Genomic DNA, 20909 nt, shown 5'->3' with positions numbered 1-20909 from the left:
TTCGAGCTTATATATAGTTATTTTCAGGGCCAATCTCCAGATGGCGCTAGCTTTCAAATAGACAGCTCATAATGCGTAGAGAGGGCTCTCTTTTCCCTACATATTATTATACTCTTTGGACTGTACAATTACTTCAAGTGATCTAGACGCGCAGCGCTATGTGTGCGTGTGCTTCTAATTATATGCAGCTTTGATCTGTGTAGCAGTGGCACACACAGATCAAATCCACAATACGAGTCATAGAACAGGAGCGTAACTCAGCGTTTTCTTTCAAATTTATACCTACGTCAAGGCGGTAGCGTTCCGCCGGTTTAGTACATACAAAATGATTAACGACGCGGCAATAGTTAGTCTTCCCAAGATTGCTTAACGGCTGTGTAAGTCGTGTGAATGTGTGTATTTGTCGATTCGGGTGCTCTAGTGAAGTTAAAGTACTGTTCTATTACTGTATTGTGTAAAAGCTGCATATTTAAATTAAGCGCCGCATGCCAAATTGACTAGAAGTATCTGTAATGCTTTTAATAAAATAGGTAACGAAAACCACCGCTACAGGACACAGGTGGCTCGCGCGACTGACAGTAGGGGCCTTGTTGAGACCTGCATGTGTGTGCGTGCGTCATTTCGTACGTAGTTTCTTTACTGTTTTATCTTATAGAATCTCTTCTGTGACAGTAGATATCCGCAATTGCTGCAGTCTATGGGCCGTATCACAGATAGGGTCTCAATACGTAATCCGTCCAGTGTTTTGTCACTATATTCATAACTGTGCACAAACGAGACAAAATACGGATTATATATTGAGACTCCTTCTGGAGCCAAAGATTTTCCCCAATACGTGAAGAAAAAATAAAATAAACAAATTAGGATATCATCCCCACCATCTATCTGGATGTGTGGCGGTCCTCCACAGTGCGGTTTTCAAGGAGCTTTCTTCCACGTACTACAAAGCTGTGGAATGAGCTTCCGTGTGCGGTGTTTCCGGGAAGATACGACATGGGTACCTTCAAAAAAAGCGCGTACACCTTCCTTAAAGGCCGGCAAGAGAATGTGGGCGGCGGTGATCACTTAACACCAGGTGACCCGTACGTTCGTTTGTCCTCCTATTCCATAAAAAATACAACATATTCATATATTCATCTCATGTATATTTTAAAATTTCAAACAAAATTCAAATACTTTAATATTTAGTTACTTTACTTTAAGTTTTAGGAATTGTTTCGGATAGATAGATACTAAACACTTAACACTGTCACTGTTGTTGCAGTATTGAACATTAGCTCCTGTTAAGTTCTAGACACATTAACAAAGTCTACGGATTCATCAGGGTACAAGATTGTAGAGTTGCCTGTCTGTGTTGATTCTGGAAACACCGCGAAAGGAAGCTCATTCAATAGTTTGATTCTACATGACAGAAAGTTCCTTAAAAACCCCAAAGTGGAGGAACGCGACATTTACAAACCACTATCAAATCATCCCTCAATAACCAACGTATATTACCCTAATGGCTAATAGACGAACCCTGTGTGGAAATGAGATACCTAACTATTCTTACATGAAAACCTAGGTGTAATAATAAAGAGACGGAATAGATAAAGACCTTGAAACCGTTTTGAAACAATTTTGTGTCCATTAGTCTCCTGTCAAATTGGACCGCGTTTTAATTTTAGTGATTTTATCGTTGTTATTCTGTGTTTTAACAACAGCAACATTTCACAGGTAAATACTCATTCTTCAATACTACTTTCGTGATGTTTACTTTCGTAAAACATGTGCACTAAAATACTATATATTACATTTTATATACGCAGTAAACACTCTATTTTCTTAAGGATTATTTGTCCTACGGATTGACCAACAGCAAAATACTACACGCTTCACTATCTCACTAACACATCTTTAAAACTAGCAGTTTTAAGTCTCGCCGTAATAAGGAGTTTGTTTGTCTATTACGGTAGTATACTAAGTTTATATCAGTAACTAACAAACAAATCATAACCCTTGCATGCCTATAAATTAAAAAAATAACAACAATCGCTCGTGACGCTATTGAGTACCTATCTATAATGACAGTAAAATTGACAAAATGGCCGACCGATATTATAAAACCCTACGTACAGTTGTATATAATATATGTTCTATATTTTATGTGTAAGTACTTACATCTGCATCAATTGGTTCCAATGTCATATCCTCTTCTGTTCTATCTTTTTTGGTCATCGTTGTGTCCGTTTCGACGACGCTAAAATTTCAATAATTGCAAATAAAAATTAATTAAATTAATAAAAATTAATGCTACGTTCAGCATTAATTTACATCAAATAAATAAACTGAACATGCGTACGCTCACTCCTAAATATAACTCTCACTGCCATACATTTTCAAAAACTATTTAATGTGGACTAATTGAGGGTACGTCAAATTTTACAGTAATGCCCTAGAAGCGGGCGTTTTTTACGATAACTTTAATAAATTCTATTCGTTATTCAAATTCGGAAATTCTTGTTTATACTTAAATCGAAGGTAATAATGATAACCAAGAGAATATATATCAATATCGTCTGGTGTTGAAAGAGAATTTGAGCGGCGGTGATCATTTACACCAGGTGACTCTTACGCTCGTTTATGCTCCTTTTCCATAAAAAAAAAACAAAAATCTTGACTATTCAAATATTGTTTATTTTTATTTTTTTTTTATTTATTATTGTGAGCCTTCTTGAGTGTAAAATTCGTCTTCTACCAATGCGACATGCGATGACGTAGAAATATGTACATTTTCAATGTTGTGTCTAATAATAACGTTTCTTATAGAGTCCAAAACGGTTTGACTGATTTTGAAGACATTTTTGCGAGTGATGCTGAGATCGGAACCAATCTTTTGTTTTTGTATAGGTTGTCTATTCGTTGTTATTCGTGAAGTTTTTCCAAAAGATTTAGAATATATATTTTATACTTATCTGTATCCGACCGAAAGGTAAGCATCGTAGAGCCCTAATTATTGATTGATAAAAACTGAATTATACCAACTCAGCATGACGCTGAGTCAGCTCCTTTTGATAGCAATAACTGCTACACAGTACTTTTAAATAAAGATTATCACATGTTGATATTTGTTGTTAATTTTTTAGTGCAGCTGGTAAAACTTGTGTTATTCCGCGGTAATTAGGCTCAAAAAGTTAAACCGTTAAATAAGTTAGGTGAAAAAAATAATACTTTGGTATACCTTAGGCTAGGGTTACTATAGATGCGAGTTCTGACGAAAATTTGTTCTGACGAGTTCTGGCGGATTCGTCAGAAGAAACAAACGCCTGGGGGCCTACTCCTAAAATCGATATTCGATAAATCGTGGCATTAGTCGTGTCGAATCCTACTCTTAGTTACGTCGTATTCAATGTCGAAACGATGATTGAACGAACGAAACATTATTCGATATTATCGGTCCTAACCCTACTCTTAGTTGAAAATGTCAGGGACGAATATTCGAATTTCACTAATAATCAAACGTCACTTTTACGATAATCTCAACGACACCATCTAGGCTGTCGTTGCTATTATCGTTTCAAGTTGTATAGATATATTTGCCATACAATATACATAGTTAATAAATATTATTAAAATAATTATATTTGATTTACTATTCAAGAGGATTTTTTTACTACTAAGTTATTTAAGTCATTTTGTTGATCGTTTATGCGTAGAAATAATGCAAATGGCCGCCTGAGAAATAGGAAGTCGACGAGAAGGGTTGAGTTACTTTTTTTTACATTTTATTATCCGCGAGTTTTGTATTATTTATTCAATTTTAAATGGTCATATTATATTCATTATATATTTTTTAACATTTACATTATGTGCAAATGATACCAAATTGGTGGTGCAGAGTCTGGCATGGTCCTTAGCGCCTAAACTATGTTTTGACTGAAAATAATTTTGAATTTGATCCAAACACCTTGAAAGCTATATGCATACTGTGGTAATGACAATTTTAAGCGACAACCTTTTGGATTTCAAAATGAACCCAAATTCGTTCTAGCTACTACCCCGAGAATCTTCAAAACCATATAATCGTTGATTTAAAGTATAATCCCAAATCAGCTTTAGCGCCCCGAGAATCTTCGACATGATTTTAACATATTGTTGAAATCATAATTTTGCACGGCGGCCATCTTGGATTTAAAGAATAATCGCCGATCGGCTCTACTACCCCAAGAATCATCGAAACGATATAAATATTGTTGATCTCATAATTTTGCACGGCGGCCATCTTAGATTTAAAGTAGAATCGCAAATCAGCTCTATTACCCCGATAATCATCGAAACGATATATATTGTTGAAATCATAATTTTTCACGGCAGCCATCTTGGATTTAAAGTATAATCGCCGATCGGCTATACTACCCGATATTCTTCGAAACGATATACGTACATATTGTTGAAATCATAATTTTGCACCTTGGTTTATAATAATAAATTGTACCTATTAATTTGACATATTACAATTATCTTTATGGACAACTACACCAGCGCATTAGGTTATGTAATGTTAGTGTAAAATTGAAATTATAATAAACTAGCTGACCCGGCAGACTTCGTACTGCCTCAATCGATAAATAAAAGACCTTAACTTTTGTATAAAATAAACTTAAAACAAACAAAAGGATTCATTTTTGAAGTGTTTCCCGTGTTTTAAGGAAGTTTATTTTTTACCTCCTCAGAAAGTTAGAAACATATAAAAATTTTAATTATTTATTCATTTTAAACTTTTATTTTTATTTGATTTCTGAACGACGGGGGACACGTCGGAGAAAAATCAAAATTGTTGTTTTTATATAAAAACGGGGATTTTCATGTTTATTCAAACCTTTTAAACCTTCACTGGACTTCCACAAATAATTCAAAACCAAATTAGCAAAATCTCGAGTTTTAGCGAGACTTTTTTTATATATGTAGATAAATAAATAAGAAAATAATCTTCAACGCCATATTCAAATTGTTGAAATCATAATTTTGCAAGGCGGCCTTAGCAATGAAATCCAAATTGCGACATTGATTATTATAATATTACGATCTTCTAAATGATTTTCTTTCGTTGTATGTGGACACGAAACTAAAACTACCTACCTACCTTGAGATAAATAGTGTTTCACTTCTTTCACACACAATGCGATACGCAGTTAACCCGGACGAAGTCGCGGGAAAAATCTAGTTTTGTATAAATAATAATGATCTATTTAATAAAAAACATACGGAATCCATGCTGGCCTTTAGTATATTCTTATTTTTTTTAAAATAAACATTTTCCTAAACTGACTGGCAGACATCATCCTTAGAATTGTTAGATTGTAATTTTTACTTCTTTTCTGGTCTCAGTTGATATTTTTGTTGCAAATGGTCGTCTTAGGGATAGTGATTCGACCATAATTTATTTAACTACTACCTTGTATAACTTCTTATTACTGTTCTAGCTTCTATCGTTTGTACATAATGTAGAGCCACTCGAATCACTAACGATCAAGTCTTTTTTTATAACAATAAGGGACAAAACGAGTAGGACGTTCAGCTGATGTTAACTGATACGCCCTGCCCATTACAATGTAGTGCCGCTAAGAATTCTTGAAAAACCCAAAAATTCTGAGCGGCGCTACAACTGCGCTCGTCGCCTTGAGACATAAGATGTTAAGTGTCATTTGCCCAGTAATTTCACTAGCTACGGTGCCCTTAAGACCGAAACACATTACTGCTTCACGGCAGAAATAGGCGCCGTTGTGGTACCCATAATCTAGCCGGTATCCTGTGCGCAAAGGAGCCTCCCACTGGTCAAAAGGTGTCTGATCGGCTTGATTCTTTAGCGTTGTATGGATATGTTGGTTATCTATGCATCTTCTACCGCATACATTTGGGTTGATACCAGCAGCTGAATTCCACCACTGGACATTACGTCAAAGTGGGAAATTGCACAAGCATCATTTTGAAGTATGGTATTTTACAACCATGCATTTCGGAGGAACTTCTTGCCTCACATAGCCACTTTGTGGAAAGCATTCTCCCATTTTATTGGCCGGCAATGTATGCCTGCCTCGACATTTTCCATCACGTGAGGCTATTGCCCGATTGCAGGGGCGTGCATTGGTTTTCTAGAAAGGTAGGTATCGTAAATCTAACTAGTCGTAGTTGAGCCTGGAGATTGCTTACCGTAGGCATTTAGGAAAATTTATGAGTGGGGGGTTCAATAGAAGTGTGCTTATAAAATAACGGAATCAAATTAAACTAAATTAACTTTAGCACTATATTTATTTAGGTTCATATCGAGGTAGGCGCTGCCTAATTGCTTATAAAATAAGTAAAATTTAAAGTTAAATAAGTACTAATTATTTTATAAAAAAGTCTTTAAATTTAAATATACCGAACAAGTGCGAGTCGGAATTGCCCACCGAAGGTTTCGTACATTTTTTAAAGATTTTCTTACTAATGTTTAGTTTTCAGATTTTCGCTATACTTGTTGTAGATATATTTGCCGAATTTTGAAGTTCTACGTTAACGGAAGATATCCTATAAATTTTGATTCCCTTGAAAGGGTCGAAATATACTTTATTTTTACGTTATCTTTGAAATTCGATATTTTCACAGCTTCAAGAGGCTGTAGACCTGTGTACCTGTATAGTTTTAATATCAACTAGACACCTCAACGCGTTCCCGAGATAAAGGGTCTTGACAGACGGACGTACGAATAACAAGATGATGCTATAAGGGTTCCGTTTTTTCCTTTTGAAGTACTGAACCCTAAAAAATACTTATTTGAATCAGTTTGAAACGTCAACTTATCTCACTTAGATTTCCTGATTATCTTATTTTAATGGAAGTTGTGTAACTTCCTAATCGCCTTTAAACTTTAACTTTATAACTTTAGCTCGATTAATAACCACGGGGAAAACACGGCCTCACCTTTATTATCCACAAGCAAAGTTACATTATCTCTAACACCCTAGGAAATTTAAAGCTCTCTTTTCTAGTATCCCAGGAATACATCCATACAGGGGCCATGATTGACTGTCTCGAGGAGCTACGGAGTTCCTAGGTACATGCGTTTTACCAGTGGGAGGCTCCTTTGCACAGGATACCAGCTAGATAATCGGTATCACACTCGGGTAGGGTCGACGACCCATGCAGCCCAGTGGTTAGTGACCCTGCCAACTTAGCTAGAGGTCCCGGATTCGAATCCCGGTAGGTGCAAACATTTATATGATGAAGATGGATGTTTGTTTCCGAGTCATGGATTGTCGTTGTCTTACATCCATAGTACAAGCAATGCCTAGTTTGGGGCAAGATCATTTATATAAGAATTGTATAAGAATCACAACGGTGCCTATTTCTGCCGTGAATCAGTAGTGTCTATGCATTATTGTGTTTCAGTCTGAAGGGCTCCGTAGCTAGTGAAATTACTGGGCAAATGAGACTTCACATCTTATGTCTCAAGGTGACGAGCGCAATTGTAGCGCTCAGATTTGTTGGATTTTTCAAGAATCCTGAGCGGCGCTGCATAGTACTGGGCAGGGCATATCAACTACCATCAGCTGAACGCCCTGATCGTCTCGTTCCTTACTTTATTAAAAAAATGCAGAACAAATAATAAAACTGCGTAACGAAATTCTTAAGAATTTGTTTTGTTCCATCTAGATAATACAGCTAATGAGCATCATCCATAATCACCCAACAAAGGTTCAAGTGATTTCTATCTGTTTCCAAGTATGAAGGATCATTTTAAAGGACAGAGGTTCGAAAACGATGAAGTACGGTAGTCGTAGCGGTAGTCGCTGTAGTACAGGAGTTTCAGATATCAACTACATCCTGCTAGTTTAAAAAAAGGAATCTTCTACCGCATTTATCTCTCTCAGAGTGTTCCAAAGAGTTGTTTCACCTGACTCCTGCCGCTGAATTGCACCTTCGCACGACACGACATAAATTAGTATATCATCCCCACCATATGCATGTGTGGTGGTCGTTCACAGTGCGGTTTTCAAGGAGCTTTCTTCCACGTACTACAAAGCTGTGGAATGAGCTTCCATGTACGGTGTTTCCGGGGCATGAGTACCTTCAAAAAAAGCGCGTATACCTTCCTTAAAGGCCGGCAATGCTCCTGTCAGATTGTGTGACTCCTCTGGCGTCCGGTGGTGATCACTTAACACCCAGGTGACTCGTACGCTCGTTTGACCTCCTGTTCCATAAAAAAAAGGATTTTTGGCGAATATATCGAAAAATAAAATAAGATTTAATAAAACTTACCGGCACCACATACGCAATCTCGCATATTTTTGAACGCCCTTATTATACATAGCTACCTACAGTTATCACGCGACTTGAATTATTATTAAAAATTTCGATCCGGTGTTATTTTCTTGATTTTAGCAACGACTGATCCGAGTCCATCAGATTCCGTTCCGACGAAAACGAGTATATTTTATTCATCGCCAAACACGAGAAATGGCGAAAAATGTTTAAGATGTGTGATGAAGAAAGGCAGAACTAAAATGTTTGATTTAATTGGATTGGTTATATAATTCTAAAAGGTAGGTAGTAATGGACTTACATATTTTGGGGTATTTCAGGTTGGCGGGATGGGGTTTCTGGGAAAAATAAATGGTATGAATTAGGTTTTCACGACAACGAAAAGGTTAAATAAAACATTTCTTTATTATTACCTTCGTGCAAATGAAGAGAAGGGTGTAGATTGTCGTCGGTAGCTGAAACATAATGATTAGTATAATATATTATCTAGGAAACAACTGTTGAGTATAAAAATGGAAGATTTAAAATGACCTTGTTTATAACCACTAAGTACTTCGCAAAAAGTACTGGTTGCATCGACCAGCAAGTTTCTATATAAAATTCATGATTTTCTGGACCGCATCCGGATAGCCGGGTCGTAGTCGGGCCGTGGTCGCTCCAGTGCGCTGGCGCTCAAAGGACCATCTTGAGACCACATTGAGTGAGGGTTGCCTACCCTACTCTAAGTGTTTTTTAGTCTACCTTTTGTAGGTGTAGGTACTTAATTATGCTCCTCCTGCTATAAAACTGCTAGAGTAGCTACGCTAAAATAGTGCCATAAATTGACTTTTTGACACCAACCAATAACCTTGACGTTACCAGTGGGACGCTCTTTTGCACAGGATGCCAGCTAGATTACGGGAACCGCAACAGCGCCTATTTTTGCCGTGCAGCAGTAATGTGTAAGCATAACTGTGTTTCAGTTTGAAGGGCGCCGTAGCTAGTGAAATTACTGGGCAAATGAGACTCAACATCTTATGCCTCAAGGTGACGAGCGCAATTGTAGTGCCGCTCAGAGCTTTTGGGTTTTTCATGAATCCTGTATTGCAATGGGCATGGTGTATCAATTACCATCAGCTGAACGTCCTGCTCGTCTTGTCCCTTACTAAAATAAAAAAACCATCATTCCTATCTATAACAAGGAAGACTTTCTCAGACAAATATACTTGTTGGTACCGCCAAACGCATAAAAATCGCGTGTTTCTAAACGCAGCCATAGGTGACCTTACTTCGGGTATCAATTTACTTACATATTGTCAGCATAGAGAAGTCGAATTCGGGTATTTCTTCATCGTAAACGTCACCTCGCGACTTGCGAGCTCCTGCAGAAATATCAAGTGCTGTCGTCATGTCTGCACTTGGTGCAGCCACGCCAGTCTCGCGAGCTAACATCACTTCAAGTGGATCGTCCGTCAAGAACTGCATTGCTTCGTTAGGTGCTAGCTCACTGAAATCAATCTGCACGAAATACCTTCTTTCGTTGCGTTTTTGTCCGAGTATTTTATCCATTTACACTGGATTGATTTGGGTTTGAATAGTGTGGTGCTACAATTAAAGGCATACGAGAAATTCCTTATTTTTTTTTGGATTTTATGGCCTGGTAACGAGACCCTTAAGCCAAGAAATTCCTTCTTAAAGCTTCTAGTACATGACTATGCGGCGTATATATTATATACCTGCACTTAATTAGAAAATATAATTATAATGAAACAATCCGATTGTAAGCAATAGGTAACATTGTTATTCTAACCGACTTCAAAAAGCAAGAGGTTCTAAATTCGATTGGTATTTTTTTATGTATGTTATCGATTACGCTGAGATTTATGATCCGATTTTGTATATATATATGTGTATTTATATAGGAGCCGCACTTAGACAATTTATTTATATTATATATTTGACATAATATATATTTTTTAATAATGTAAGAACTGAAATTAAATTAAACGTCATTGCATTGTATTAGACTATATTAATTTTATAATTTTTATTTCTATAATTTTTTTATAAAATTTTTAAATTATTTTCTTTTTTAATTGCAATTATGACATAATATATTAACTTTCCTTTTTTATCAGTAATTTAATTAAAAACAAAGTATAATGTAATTTAAATTAAGATTGTTTGTAGATTTATGGGTAAAATGCCTGAAAATAAAAGATTTATTATTATTATATATATCTTTTCGTAGGCTTAAGCATAGTAGCTTAAAAAGTTCTATATAATATATAATGTCAATAAAAAGCAACGAAATCTCATAGTTTACCTGATGTAATCTAGAAAAATCCTACTGTAGTTTACAGAACAACCCGTACTATCTACACCAAAAAGTAAAAAATACGATAGTGATCACTGCCGCCCACATTCTCTTGCAACACCAGAGGAATTACAGGAGCGTAGCCGGTGTTTTAGAAAGGTGTGCGCGCTTTTTTTGAAGGTACCCATGTCGTATCGTTCTAAACACCGCACAAGGAAGCACAGTCCACAGACTGCTTGTAGGTAGGTGGAAGAAAGCTCCATAAAAACCGCACTGTGGAGGAACGCCACACATCCAGACGGTGGGGATGATATCCTAACTTGTGCCGTGTCGTGCGAAGGTGGAATTCGGCGGCAGGAATCAGTTGAAACAGCTCTTTGGAACACTCCCCGTGCTCACAGAGTACTGGGTCCTCCATAATACGAGCTGCTCTGCTTTGCACGCGTTTCAATGGATCTAGAAGATACTGGGGTGCGCCAGACCAGATATGACAGTAATACTCCATATGTGGCCAGACCTGCGCTTTGTAGAGCACTAGAATGGGCCGGTTTGAAGTATTGCCGTACTCTATTCAAGACGCCCAGCTTCTGCGAAGCCAATTTGGGTTTGCCCTCCAGATGGCCACGGAATTGGCAATGGCACGAGATTTTGAGACCCTGTATTCCGATACTATGCGAGGCTTTATGGGAACTGTTCTCGAAGAGCGGTGATACGACAAATGGGGGTTTTTTAGTATTACATGCGCAAACTTGAGTATTTGGGGGTTAAATTTGACAATTACCTAAATATAATCTGTTATTTTACAGTAGTCAGGCCTTGCTTCAAATATTGGTCTTAAAAATTTTTTAGTAATTCTATTGGATTTTATTTTAGAATATTTATGATTGATGCCTTTGAAGTAGGAATATTAACCTTATTGAGTTATTGTAAATAATAATACTTACATGCCATACATGAGACTCTGGTAGTGTTGGTTCTTGTAGTGTTATATCCTCGATATGTGCCGATGAGTTACTGGTACTCTGAAAAATAATGCAAACCTAAACCATCCTATTTATAATCATGACTAAATGACTAACAAGGTTATTTATGAAAATTTATTGAAGTAGGTACTTTACGGAAATCCATAATTATCCAAATGTTTAGAGCCTTCTTAAGTGTTAATTCCGCCAATACTCGCCAAACTGTGGCAAGAGTTAGTCAGTCAACATCTCCTGAGTATGGATCGTGTAAGGCGAACCACGTGTCGAATTGTTTAAAGACGATTATTGGCGGTATTAACACTAAAGAAGGCTCAAAACACTTGGATGAAGGTTATTTATATCATTCAATATTAGTATTTCCTATTTATTGTTTAATTTAAGAGAACTCCTTTGAATAGGGGCAATGATAATTTTACTCTTTTAACTTGCAAATATGATGTAATTGGAGTGTTTAATTAACCTGCATTATTTCTTCTAATGTGGACTCTTGCATTTCATCAATATCTAATATTGGCAAATTTAATCTTCCAGCTCTTAACTCAATATGCCTAAAACTGTATTCATGATTAATATGAAATAATAATTAAAATTTGTATAAAAGTCGTATATGTAACAATAAGAATCACCTTATATCTGGAACCCTTATATTTCTTTTAATAGCCCAGAGCTCATCTGAAAAATACTTTGCATATATACTTAAACTACTCATAAATATTCCAATATTTGGAAGTACGGAAAATTGATTAAGAGATACAAACCAAGTAGTATGGAAGCTTTTCTCTGGTTAATCTTTGCCAAACCTCTCATAAGCTGTGAACAGAGACGCAGAGAGTAATATTTTCTTCGCCCAGTGTCTTGGTTAATAATTTTAAGTAATTCTTCACTGAAATTTATAGGTATAAAGTGAGAAGTGTAACTTCAAATACATAGATAAAATGAGATAAGAATATGTCAGATTAAGATACTCTAACCATAATCGGGGAACATCTTGCGAAATAATTTGTTCAGGACTAATCTTTTCAAAGCAAGCAGGATAGGTATCTGCAACCCAACAGATATGGAACCGTCCACCTGGACGCAGGGACTTAGCCGGATAGAACATTCTCAGCAGTTATTCTTGGTTGTACTTTACATTTTAATGAAATGTGTTAAAATACCAAACATGTTAGAAAATACGGTGGAAAAACGAAATAAAGGACAGAAATACGTCGAGATTCACAGTCAAATATATATAATTAAAATTATTTGCTCAGAGTCGATACAGAGAGATACGATAACGATATACCGTAGAACTTCATAGTTCAAATTTAGGTCAAAATTTAAATTTTCTGTTCCGATTGATCCTTTAATTCCCGCCAAATTTTAACCAAAGAGTATATAAGAATGAAATCAACACACAGGTCGCAAAGCTAAAGTTATAGTTTGGCAATTGACAACCAGGCACTTTCAACCGCAGCCGATTCTTCTATTTTTCTTATTGAGGTTCATTTGTTTTTTTAGATTTTTTTAAATTTAATGAGAGTTTAATTTAAAATTTGATCCACCTGTGTGACTCGAACCCTTCTCAGATAGAATGTTCTCTCCTTCAGTTCGAGTTAATGATTTCTTCTTTATATATAAACTTTATTTAATATATAAACTTACACATCAATTCTACGTCTAACAAAAATCATAAAAATCCCTTGATAGCAAATATTTCTAAAACAAAACCATAATATATGGATAGATACTGAACGTACAAATTGACCCATCACTTCATATTGTTTCCACGGGCCGATGACGTATAATAAGAATAATATATAAACAGAGAACGACCCTTTTTTCTTCAAATTGGTTTTATGCTAGTGCTCAAAGAATCCTGAGCAGCACTGCATTGTAATGGGCAGGGCGTATCAATTACTATCAGCTGAACATCCTGCTCGTCTCGTGTTTAAGTGTCATATAAAAAATATCAAGCCTAGAGAAGTAACAATAAGTAGAGCTGTACAGCACTGGCTTGACTTTTCTAACCTATGTGAAACGCAATGTACTTAAAAGAGACAGACATATCTCATTTCGTCTGTCTTGAAATGCAAAACCAAAACTTGAAGCTATTTTATTTTATTTTGATCACCAGTCTGGTGACAATTGCAATTGTGGTTTAAATTCTGTATTAAAGTGAAATAAAATATATTTTTGTTTAATAAGTTGTTCATTTCCGAAAGCGCATTTTAATCAAAATTACATGGCTTGCATTGCTTATGGCAGTAAAAGCCGTAGCAGTAAGAAATCAGATGAAGACGGGAAATAGTCATTCCACAGGTTAGTGTTTTGAACTATTTTTGATATGATATTATAAAATATTGGATTTACTTTGTGAAACACTTATGTTTATACTTTCCGTAAAACTCATTGAAGCCGTTTTTTCCCAAAAATATGCTAAATATATTAGTTTCGTAGTATTGTGCAGTCCTTCAAGCAGCATACCCCATTTTAGAATGTGCGGAAACCAATATACAAAAAGGCTACTACAACCAAAACATATACATTCACTCTGACAGTCAGGCAGCACTGTTGGCATTAGACGCAGACTTGATGGCGTCAAAAACTGTATTGACTGCCTAAACACATTAGGCAAAAAAAAAGTGATCCTCAAATGGGTCCCAGGGCATGCCGGAATCATAGGCAATGAAATGGCCGATGAGCTCGCAAGAGCTGGAGCTAAAGTAGTCCAATACGGTCCGGAACCTATTTGTGGACTCCCTATAAGCACCATTCGTCACACCCTGAGGAACCAATGTCAACTAGAAGCACTTAAACGCTGGAGCAACTCAACAGGTTTATACCATTCCAAAGTACTGATAAAGGCATACATTAACAGAAACGCGAATGAACCCCACTCATTGAGCAGTTAAAACCTACGCATACTCACCAGGATGCTAACTGGGCACTGTCGCCTAAATGAGGCCCCTCAGTGTGGTCGGAATAAAAAACGAAATAACTTGCAGATTCTGCCTTGAGGCCGATGAAACGCCTCTTCTACTCCTCTGCAATTGCAGCCCACTAATGCATAAGCGTAACATCAATCTTAGTGACTACACCCTGCTCTCAGATGCTGTTTGTAATACTCGCGTCAAGAAGATGCTGCAGTTCGTAAATGCGGCAGGGCTTGACGACGAGCTATAAGTATGAGTGACAAACACAATAGTCCAATTTTGGACGCGGTGTTACTAGGACTCATTAGGACTAGCCAAATAATAATAAGAATAATAATTGTGCAGTCACAATTTTGTTGTTTACGATGAACATCGCAGTATACAGTAAATATAATAACTTCAAATCAAATAGATTTTATTACCCAATATAACTTCCAATTTATTTGTTGTTAAACTTTAAGAGCTATACAGAATAGACATGACCTTCATATGGAATATTATGGAGATAAATTAAACATGTATGGATGACGGCTCTATGCAGAAAAAAATAGAAGCCTTCAAAATATTTTTGGCTTAGCTCAAAGGATTATGTTTTAAATTTTTATTTGGAGGGCAAGAAAAGAAATGTTGCAGAGATGCCGTGCTGACCATATTTAAAAGTTATCCTACTTATTTTTAATATTTTGTATTTTTTCATTATTACAGTTAAGTTATTATTTCACCGGAAAGTCTCACCAAAATTGGTTCAGTTGTTCCGTAGTTTACCCAGCATAAACAAACAGGCCGCCAAAATTATTGTTGTTAAAATATTGAAACAATTTTATTTATTTGTAAACTACTAGTACAACTGTCATAAATATAAATCTTTGGCATTACATAATTTTTTACATAAAATATTTTAATTTTTGTTGGGTATCTATTATCTTTTTTTGAATTGTCGGAATCTTAATACTCCTCCATATATTATCTATCATTCGACATCAATTTAACCCTTATTTTATTTTAAATTGGCAAGCACTACCTTACGGGAATAAAAAATTGCTACATACGGGTGGGTTTCAACTGAAGTCGATTAGCGCATTTCATCTCTTTCTATCGCATTACTACGTGTATTGAATGAAAGGCGGCCACTACGTAGAAAATGTTCAATTAAATGCGCCCTTATATATATATATTTTTATGCACAAATAAAATTTGAACAACAAAATTTTATGAACGATGCGGGATTCGAACCCACGACCTCCGGCGTTCCGTGCCGGTGCTCTAACCGTTGAACGGTTAGCTCAGTGGTTTATATTAAATTTTGTTTGTGTATTAATCCTAGATGTGAGGGTTATCACTTTAAAAACATAACAAATTGTTTATATTTTTATGCTCCGTGGGGCACGCGGCTACTTCTATTGTGTTGATATTCTAAGACCTTGGTGAGGAATGAAAATGACAAATGACAGGTCGTATTTCAATTTTTAAAGTTTCAAACAAAAAAAATAAGAAAGTACCTATATTTTTTTTGTCATACACTTAATTCTGAGTTTCTGACTTCTACTTCATTATTTTCGTTCTTTGTAATTATTTAAATTCTATCTATCAATATTCAATACCTACAGTTGGGCAAACACGCAGTTGGATTTTGAGCGAAATATTAGCAAACAAAAGTACATACCCAATTAGTAAATCTACTAATCTAGATCTAATAAAATGGCATTAAAATACATCCGTCAAGCAGTTAAACTAGTGTTAGTTCGTGAGAAATGTGATATAGATATTCAGAGAATGATAAGTACAACTAGGGCATCAAGAATAGGTATGATTCCTATTGTAGTGGAACAAACAGGGAGAGGCGAAAGAGCATACGATATTTACTCAAGGCTTCTCCGTGAAAGAATTATTTGCTTAATGGGCCCAATCAATGATGAAATAAGTTCACTGGTAGTTGCTCAACTTTTATTTCTCCAATCTGAATCAAGTAAGAAGCCAGTTCATTTATATATTAATTCTCCAGGTGGTAATGTTACTGCTGGACTTGGCATTTATGACACAATGCAATATATTACTCCACCAGTTGCTACATGGTGTGTGGGACAGGCCTGTAGTATGGCATCACTTCTATTAGCAGCAGGAGCACCTGGTATGCGTCATGCCCTTCCCAATTCTAGAATAATGGTGCACCAACCTTCTGGTGGTGTCCGCGGGCAAGCCACAGATATACAGATTCAAGCTGAAGAAATTTTAAAATTGAAATCTCAGATTAATGGATTATATGTTCGGCACACGGGCTTACCAATCGAAAGAGTTCAAAGCTCAATGGAACGGGATTACTTCATGTCTCCAGGAGAGGCTAAGAATTTTGGACTCATTGATAATGTTCTTGAACATCCACCCTCACATGCGATGGAGAAAGAATCAACATCAAATCCAGCACAAAATAGCTGATTTTAAATTGTATGTGATATGATAACTACATTAACTGTTATATTAGTAAATTTGACATCTTATAAAACTTAATTTTTAGTTGGTTGAGTCAATGTGGACAAGTGCTCTTATTTATTGTTTTTTTATAGTTCCATTCCTAATATATTATATTTCAAACAGTTGGTGTGACAATTTTATTTATATATTAAATACAATATATCCTTGGCCTACTTTAACGATTTATATATATGATGATAATCTGATATGCAGAATACTGGTGCATTTAAAAACCTCAAGGTTTTAAAATGGGTCCCTTCCCTTTGGGGATCTTTTTTTATGAAAGAAGAGAAATGAGTGTATGGGTTTTGAATCTATGAGTTCAGGAGTGTTGCAGGTCTTTTAGGAAGGTGAATGTTTCCTGTGTCATATTGTCATGGAAACATTGCTCAAGAAAGATCATTCCACAGTATGCGAAACATCCAGATGGTTAGGACAATATCCATATTTGAGGCAAGTAAAGCGGAGGTGGAAGTTGGCCGCAGGAATCATGTCAAACAGCTGTTCAGAAAAACCTGTGAATAATGCAGTAGAAGGCACACAATGAAGCGATGTCATATAGGACTAAACTTCCTTAACACAGTTAAATAATTAATATTTTGTGTCATTTTAGTAAATAATTAAAATTTTTTGTGTTATTAAACAAACTAAAAAAATTTATAAAATATGTGGGTCTATTTAAGAAGATACTTTCAATTACATAAGATAGTAGATTTTTTTTGTTATTATTTTTAATTTATGATCTAATATTGATTATGTAATATATAAGGTTTCTTTTGTCTTGTTACTAGAATAGTATTATAACCGTAAGTAAATTTTGAAAAAATAAAGTTTCTGAAACCTGAAATCACAACAACTCCAACAGCTCTGCATTGCACAATTAGTTTGAGGTGATATAGGGTATACCAAACTGTGATGAAGGCAATAGCCTTCACTTTCTATATATGGCTAGACTTTGGTTATAGGTTGGATAGAAAGTGGGCTAGCTTGAAGTATACCTTGTTTCCCAGAATACTGAGAAATTGGCAATCACTTAAGATTTCAAGTCCCGGATATGCTATACAAACTTATTGATCACATTGTTCGAGGAGTGTTGAAGAGTGGTGATAGGAGAATGTTTTGTTTTATGGTTTACGTGCAAACTTGAATGTTCTGGGGGTTAAATTGGATAATGTTCATTTTAACAAATTCAACCCCGTCTCAAGACAACTCGATACAGAAAATAAGTTTCTTCCAGCATTGGTCTACTACTTCCCGAAAGAGACCTACATGGGTGTTATAATTATAGGTACAGCAACTCAAGTACTGTCATCTGCATAAAAATGCACACTGGAGGTAACCAACATAATATGATTATAGGAAGATGAAACAATGTAGGATAGCAAACGGGATTGGGGAATTCCTGTGTTCATTGGCTTCGGGTTCAGTCATTGTGATGCATCTACTATACTCAATAACTCGTGTTTTTATTTATTAATTTACATTAATAATTTTTGATTTACTTATGTAAGGCATTAAGAATTTTTGTAACATCACTTTATATAATATTAATCTTAATATATATAAATTACGTGACACGTTGTTTGTCCGTGATGGACTCGTAAACTAATGAACGGATTTTAATGGGGATTACTTCATGGAGTGCAGTTTGATCCAACTTGAGAGATAGGATATTTTTTATTTCGATTTTGGACCCATAATTATTTTTATTTTCAATATTTGTTTTGTATGGACATATTTTCTATGAGAGAATTTAGTGACGAACGGTTTGACAGTTCCGCTGTGAAACAATTTCATTAAAACAACATTGAGCATTTTTTACGAAATAATTCTTGATTATTTTGAAATATAATTGGCAAATTCCTATAAAACAGTATTTTTTTATTATCTACAGAACAACGTCTGTCGGGTCAGCTAGTATATTATAATTAAAATAATTTGTAAAACAATGAAACTGTAAATATTGATTTAAAAAAAAGGCACCGAGTTTCTTGCCACTTTTCATTATCAAGTACTTACAACTTTTTCCGAAGTGGTGGTAAATGGTAAAAAGAAAAAAAAACTTTTGACATTCGTAAGTGTCATAATTCCTTTACCTAGAACCTAGATGAATGAAGTGGCAAAAGCACTGATCTTGGATTTGGTTTGAGCAAACTCCGTCGACAACGACCTATGTGCTGTCGTGAGGAAGCTGGTGGTTCTACTGGGAGTATACATATTTAAGTGCCAAGCCCAAATGATGAAAAATCGAGAGACGTGCCTTGTGCCATACCCAATCGAGCTTTGATATTTCCAATCTATTACTCGTGCCTTCTCCCTTGCTTTCAATAGCCGCAGACCATATACGTTTTAGTTACCAGTACCAGTAGATCGTCAGCTTATCGACTATGGTGAAAGTTGTAATCTCGGTCTATGATCACCTGGTGACCCTGTACGTATACCAATAGAATTGCCAACCAGTCTGCCCGCGTTAGCGTCCCGTTACAGAGCTTGCCCAACAGTTTTGTATGAACTTCCACTTACAACCAAGCTGCCCATTGATTCGACATGGGTACCTCCAAAATGGCAACGTTCCTGTGATTCCTCTGGTGTTGTAAGAGACTGGGCGGCGGTGATCACTTAAAGGCATAAAAAGGCATAAAAGGCATTTATTTTCACAAAATTGATTCCTTTAGAATTATTTTTGATGTCATTTCTAATATACTAGATGCTACTACCGCTTCGAAAACAAATGGCACTCTGAGAGAGAAGAAGCGGCGCAAGAAACTCTCCCAGCATTCTTTTTATGCGCTCTTTTCAATAAAAATATACAATATTGTACAGTCATTTCTATCGCTATAAAATAATCATAATCTAGTCCCAGGCTGTTCGATCACTTAGATATTCAGATGTGGAGTAATAGGATTTACGACAGACTCATTTTTTTTATAAAACATTTTTTTTTATGGATAATGCCTGAACAGTGGCTGGGACTTTATTATAAAAGTGTATATATTTCCCTTAGAGCTATTATGTATCTTATGAAGCCTACTAGAACTAACCTACTCTTTTTATTAACTTTTTCTTTGAGAGACTGTCTATAACCTTAACATCAGGTGACCCGTAGGCGTTCTTCTAAAAAAGGCGTGCGTACAAAGTCACATGTCAGAAATGAAGCAAATTTTTAAATCGTTTATAATAACTAATCTGTTCTATAAATGTAATATTTTTTTGTCAATATTAGAATTTTTCTTGATTTTTTTTGTCATTAATTAATTAGTTAGTAAGTCATTATCAGTGAGTAAGTATTATCACTTTCGACATAGCAGCACGGAAAGGGGATTTGAAGCCGTCCGCCTTTTATGTGGTCTCCGGTTTCCTTCTATGTTATAAATCACGACATATGAAAAGGCCAAAGTATTGCATCTTTTTTTCTTAATTTTTCCAAGCACTTCAAACTTCTTCGCCGTCAACTCCTGAAGCGTCTCGTTCTCGATCATATCTCTATCAAATTCTGAAAATAAAACAAACCACATTTCGAAGGCCTCTTGGCGGCTGCTCATCTCTTTTATCAGGGTTGAATCCACTACTCCGTACAACTGGATAGAATAGGTATGCACAGTATCGCATCGCTTTGGTCGAAATAGTGAGAGATCGGTTGCAAAAATCTCGTCATGTGCGTCAAGCTATGACGCACATGCCTTATGGTAAGCTTCAGATGACGCGGTATATTTCCGAGAACCAGTTTTTATCATTCAGATCATTTCTTTTCAGGCTTTAGTGACCTCATTTCTTCATAAAAACCGTTCTTACCTTAATCGGTATTAATTTCACTCGGTATTAATTGGGAGCAATTGAAGTCATTTGGTCTTAGACCCATAGGCTAAGGAATATATTAAAATTATATATATTTCAAAAGAAGATGTTATTTTTTGATCGAAATTAATAATTATTCCGTAATGGAAAAAAAATCGGCCAAGTGCGAGT

The 20909-nt window shown here is 35.7% G+C and overlaps 2 protein-coding genes across 4 annotated transcripts in view; one reads left to right on the top strand and one right to left on the bottom strand.

The window, feature by feature from the left end:
- LOC126966142 (uncharacterized) overlaps positions 1-12742 on the bottom strand; it is a 38096-nt gene extending 25354 nt beyond the window's left edge. Inside the window, exons 1-9 of one of the 3 annotated variants that reach the window (XM_050810082.1) lie at positions 12531-12742; positions 12318-12442; positions 12186-12231; positions 12020-12113; positions 11521-11598; positions 9570-9777; positions 8694-8735; positions 8582-8618; positions 2161-2239 (exon numbers count right to left, since the gene is read on the bottom strand). In XM_050810082.1, the coding sequence (XP_050666039.1) occupies positions 2161-2239; positions 8582-8618; positions 8694-8735; positions 9570-9777; positions 11521-11598; positions 12020-12113; positions 12186-12231; positions 12318-12442; positions 12531-12661 (840 nt within the window). In that variant the 5' untranslated portion in view covers positions 12662-12742. Of the gene's footprint in view, positions 1-2160; positions 2240-8581; positions 8619-8693; positions 8736-9569; positions 9806-11520; positions 11599-12019; positions 12114-12185; positions 12232-12317; positions 12443-12530 lie in introns of those variants that run through there. The other 2 variants (XM_050810083.1, XM_050810084.1) reach the window with 2 other exon arrangements.
- Positions 12743-15926: 3184 nt separating this feature from the next.
- Positions 15927-17068, top strand: LOC126966180 (ATP-dependent Clp protease proteolytic subunit). Its single transcript, XM_050810142.1, has one exon. It carries the CDS (start codon positions 16173-16175, stop codon positions 16905-16907), a length of 735 nt encoding a protein of 244 aa, XP_050666099.1. The 5' UTR covers positions 15927-16172; the 3' UTR covers positions 16908-17068.
- Positions 17069-20909: the final 3841 nt, after the last annotated feature.

This window comes from Leptidea sinapis, chromosome 9 (assembly GCF_905404315.1).
Source record: "Leptidea sinapis chromosome 9, ilLepSina1.1, whole genome shotgun sequence".
NCBI classification, from domain to species: Eukaryota; Metazoa; Arthropoda; class Insecta; order Lepidoptera; family Pieridae; genus Leptidea; species Leptidea sinapis.
The sequence above is the reverse complement of the archived record's forward strand: the minus strand, read 5'-3'. Positions and strand labels throughout refer to the sequence as shown.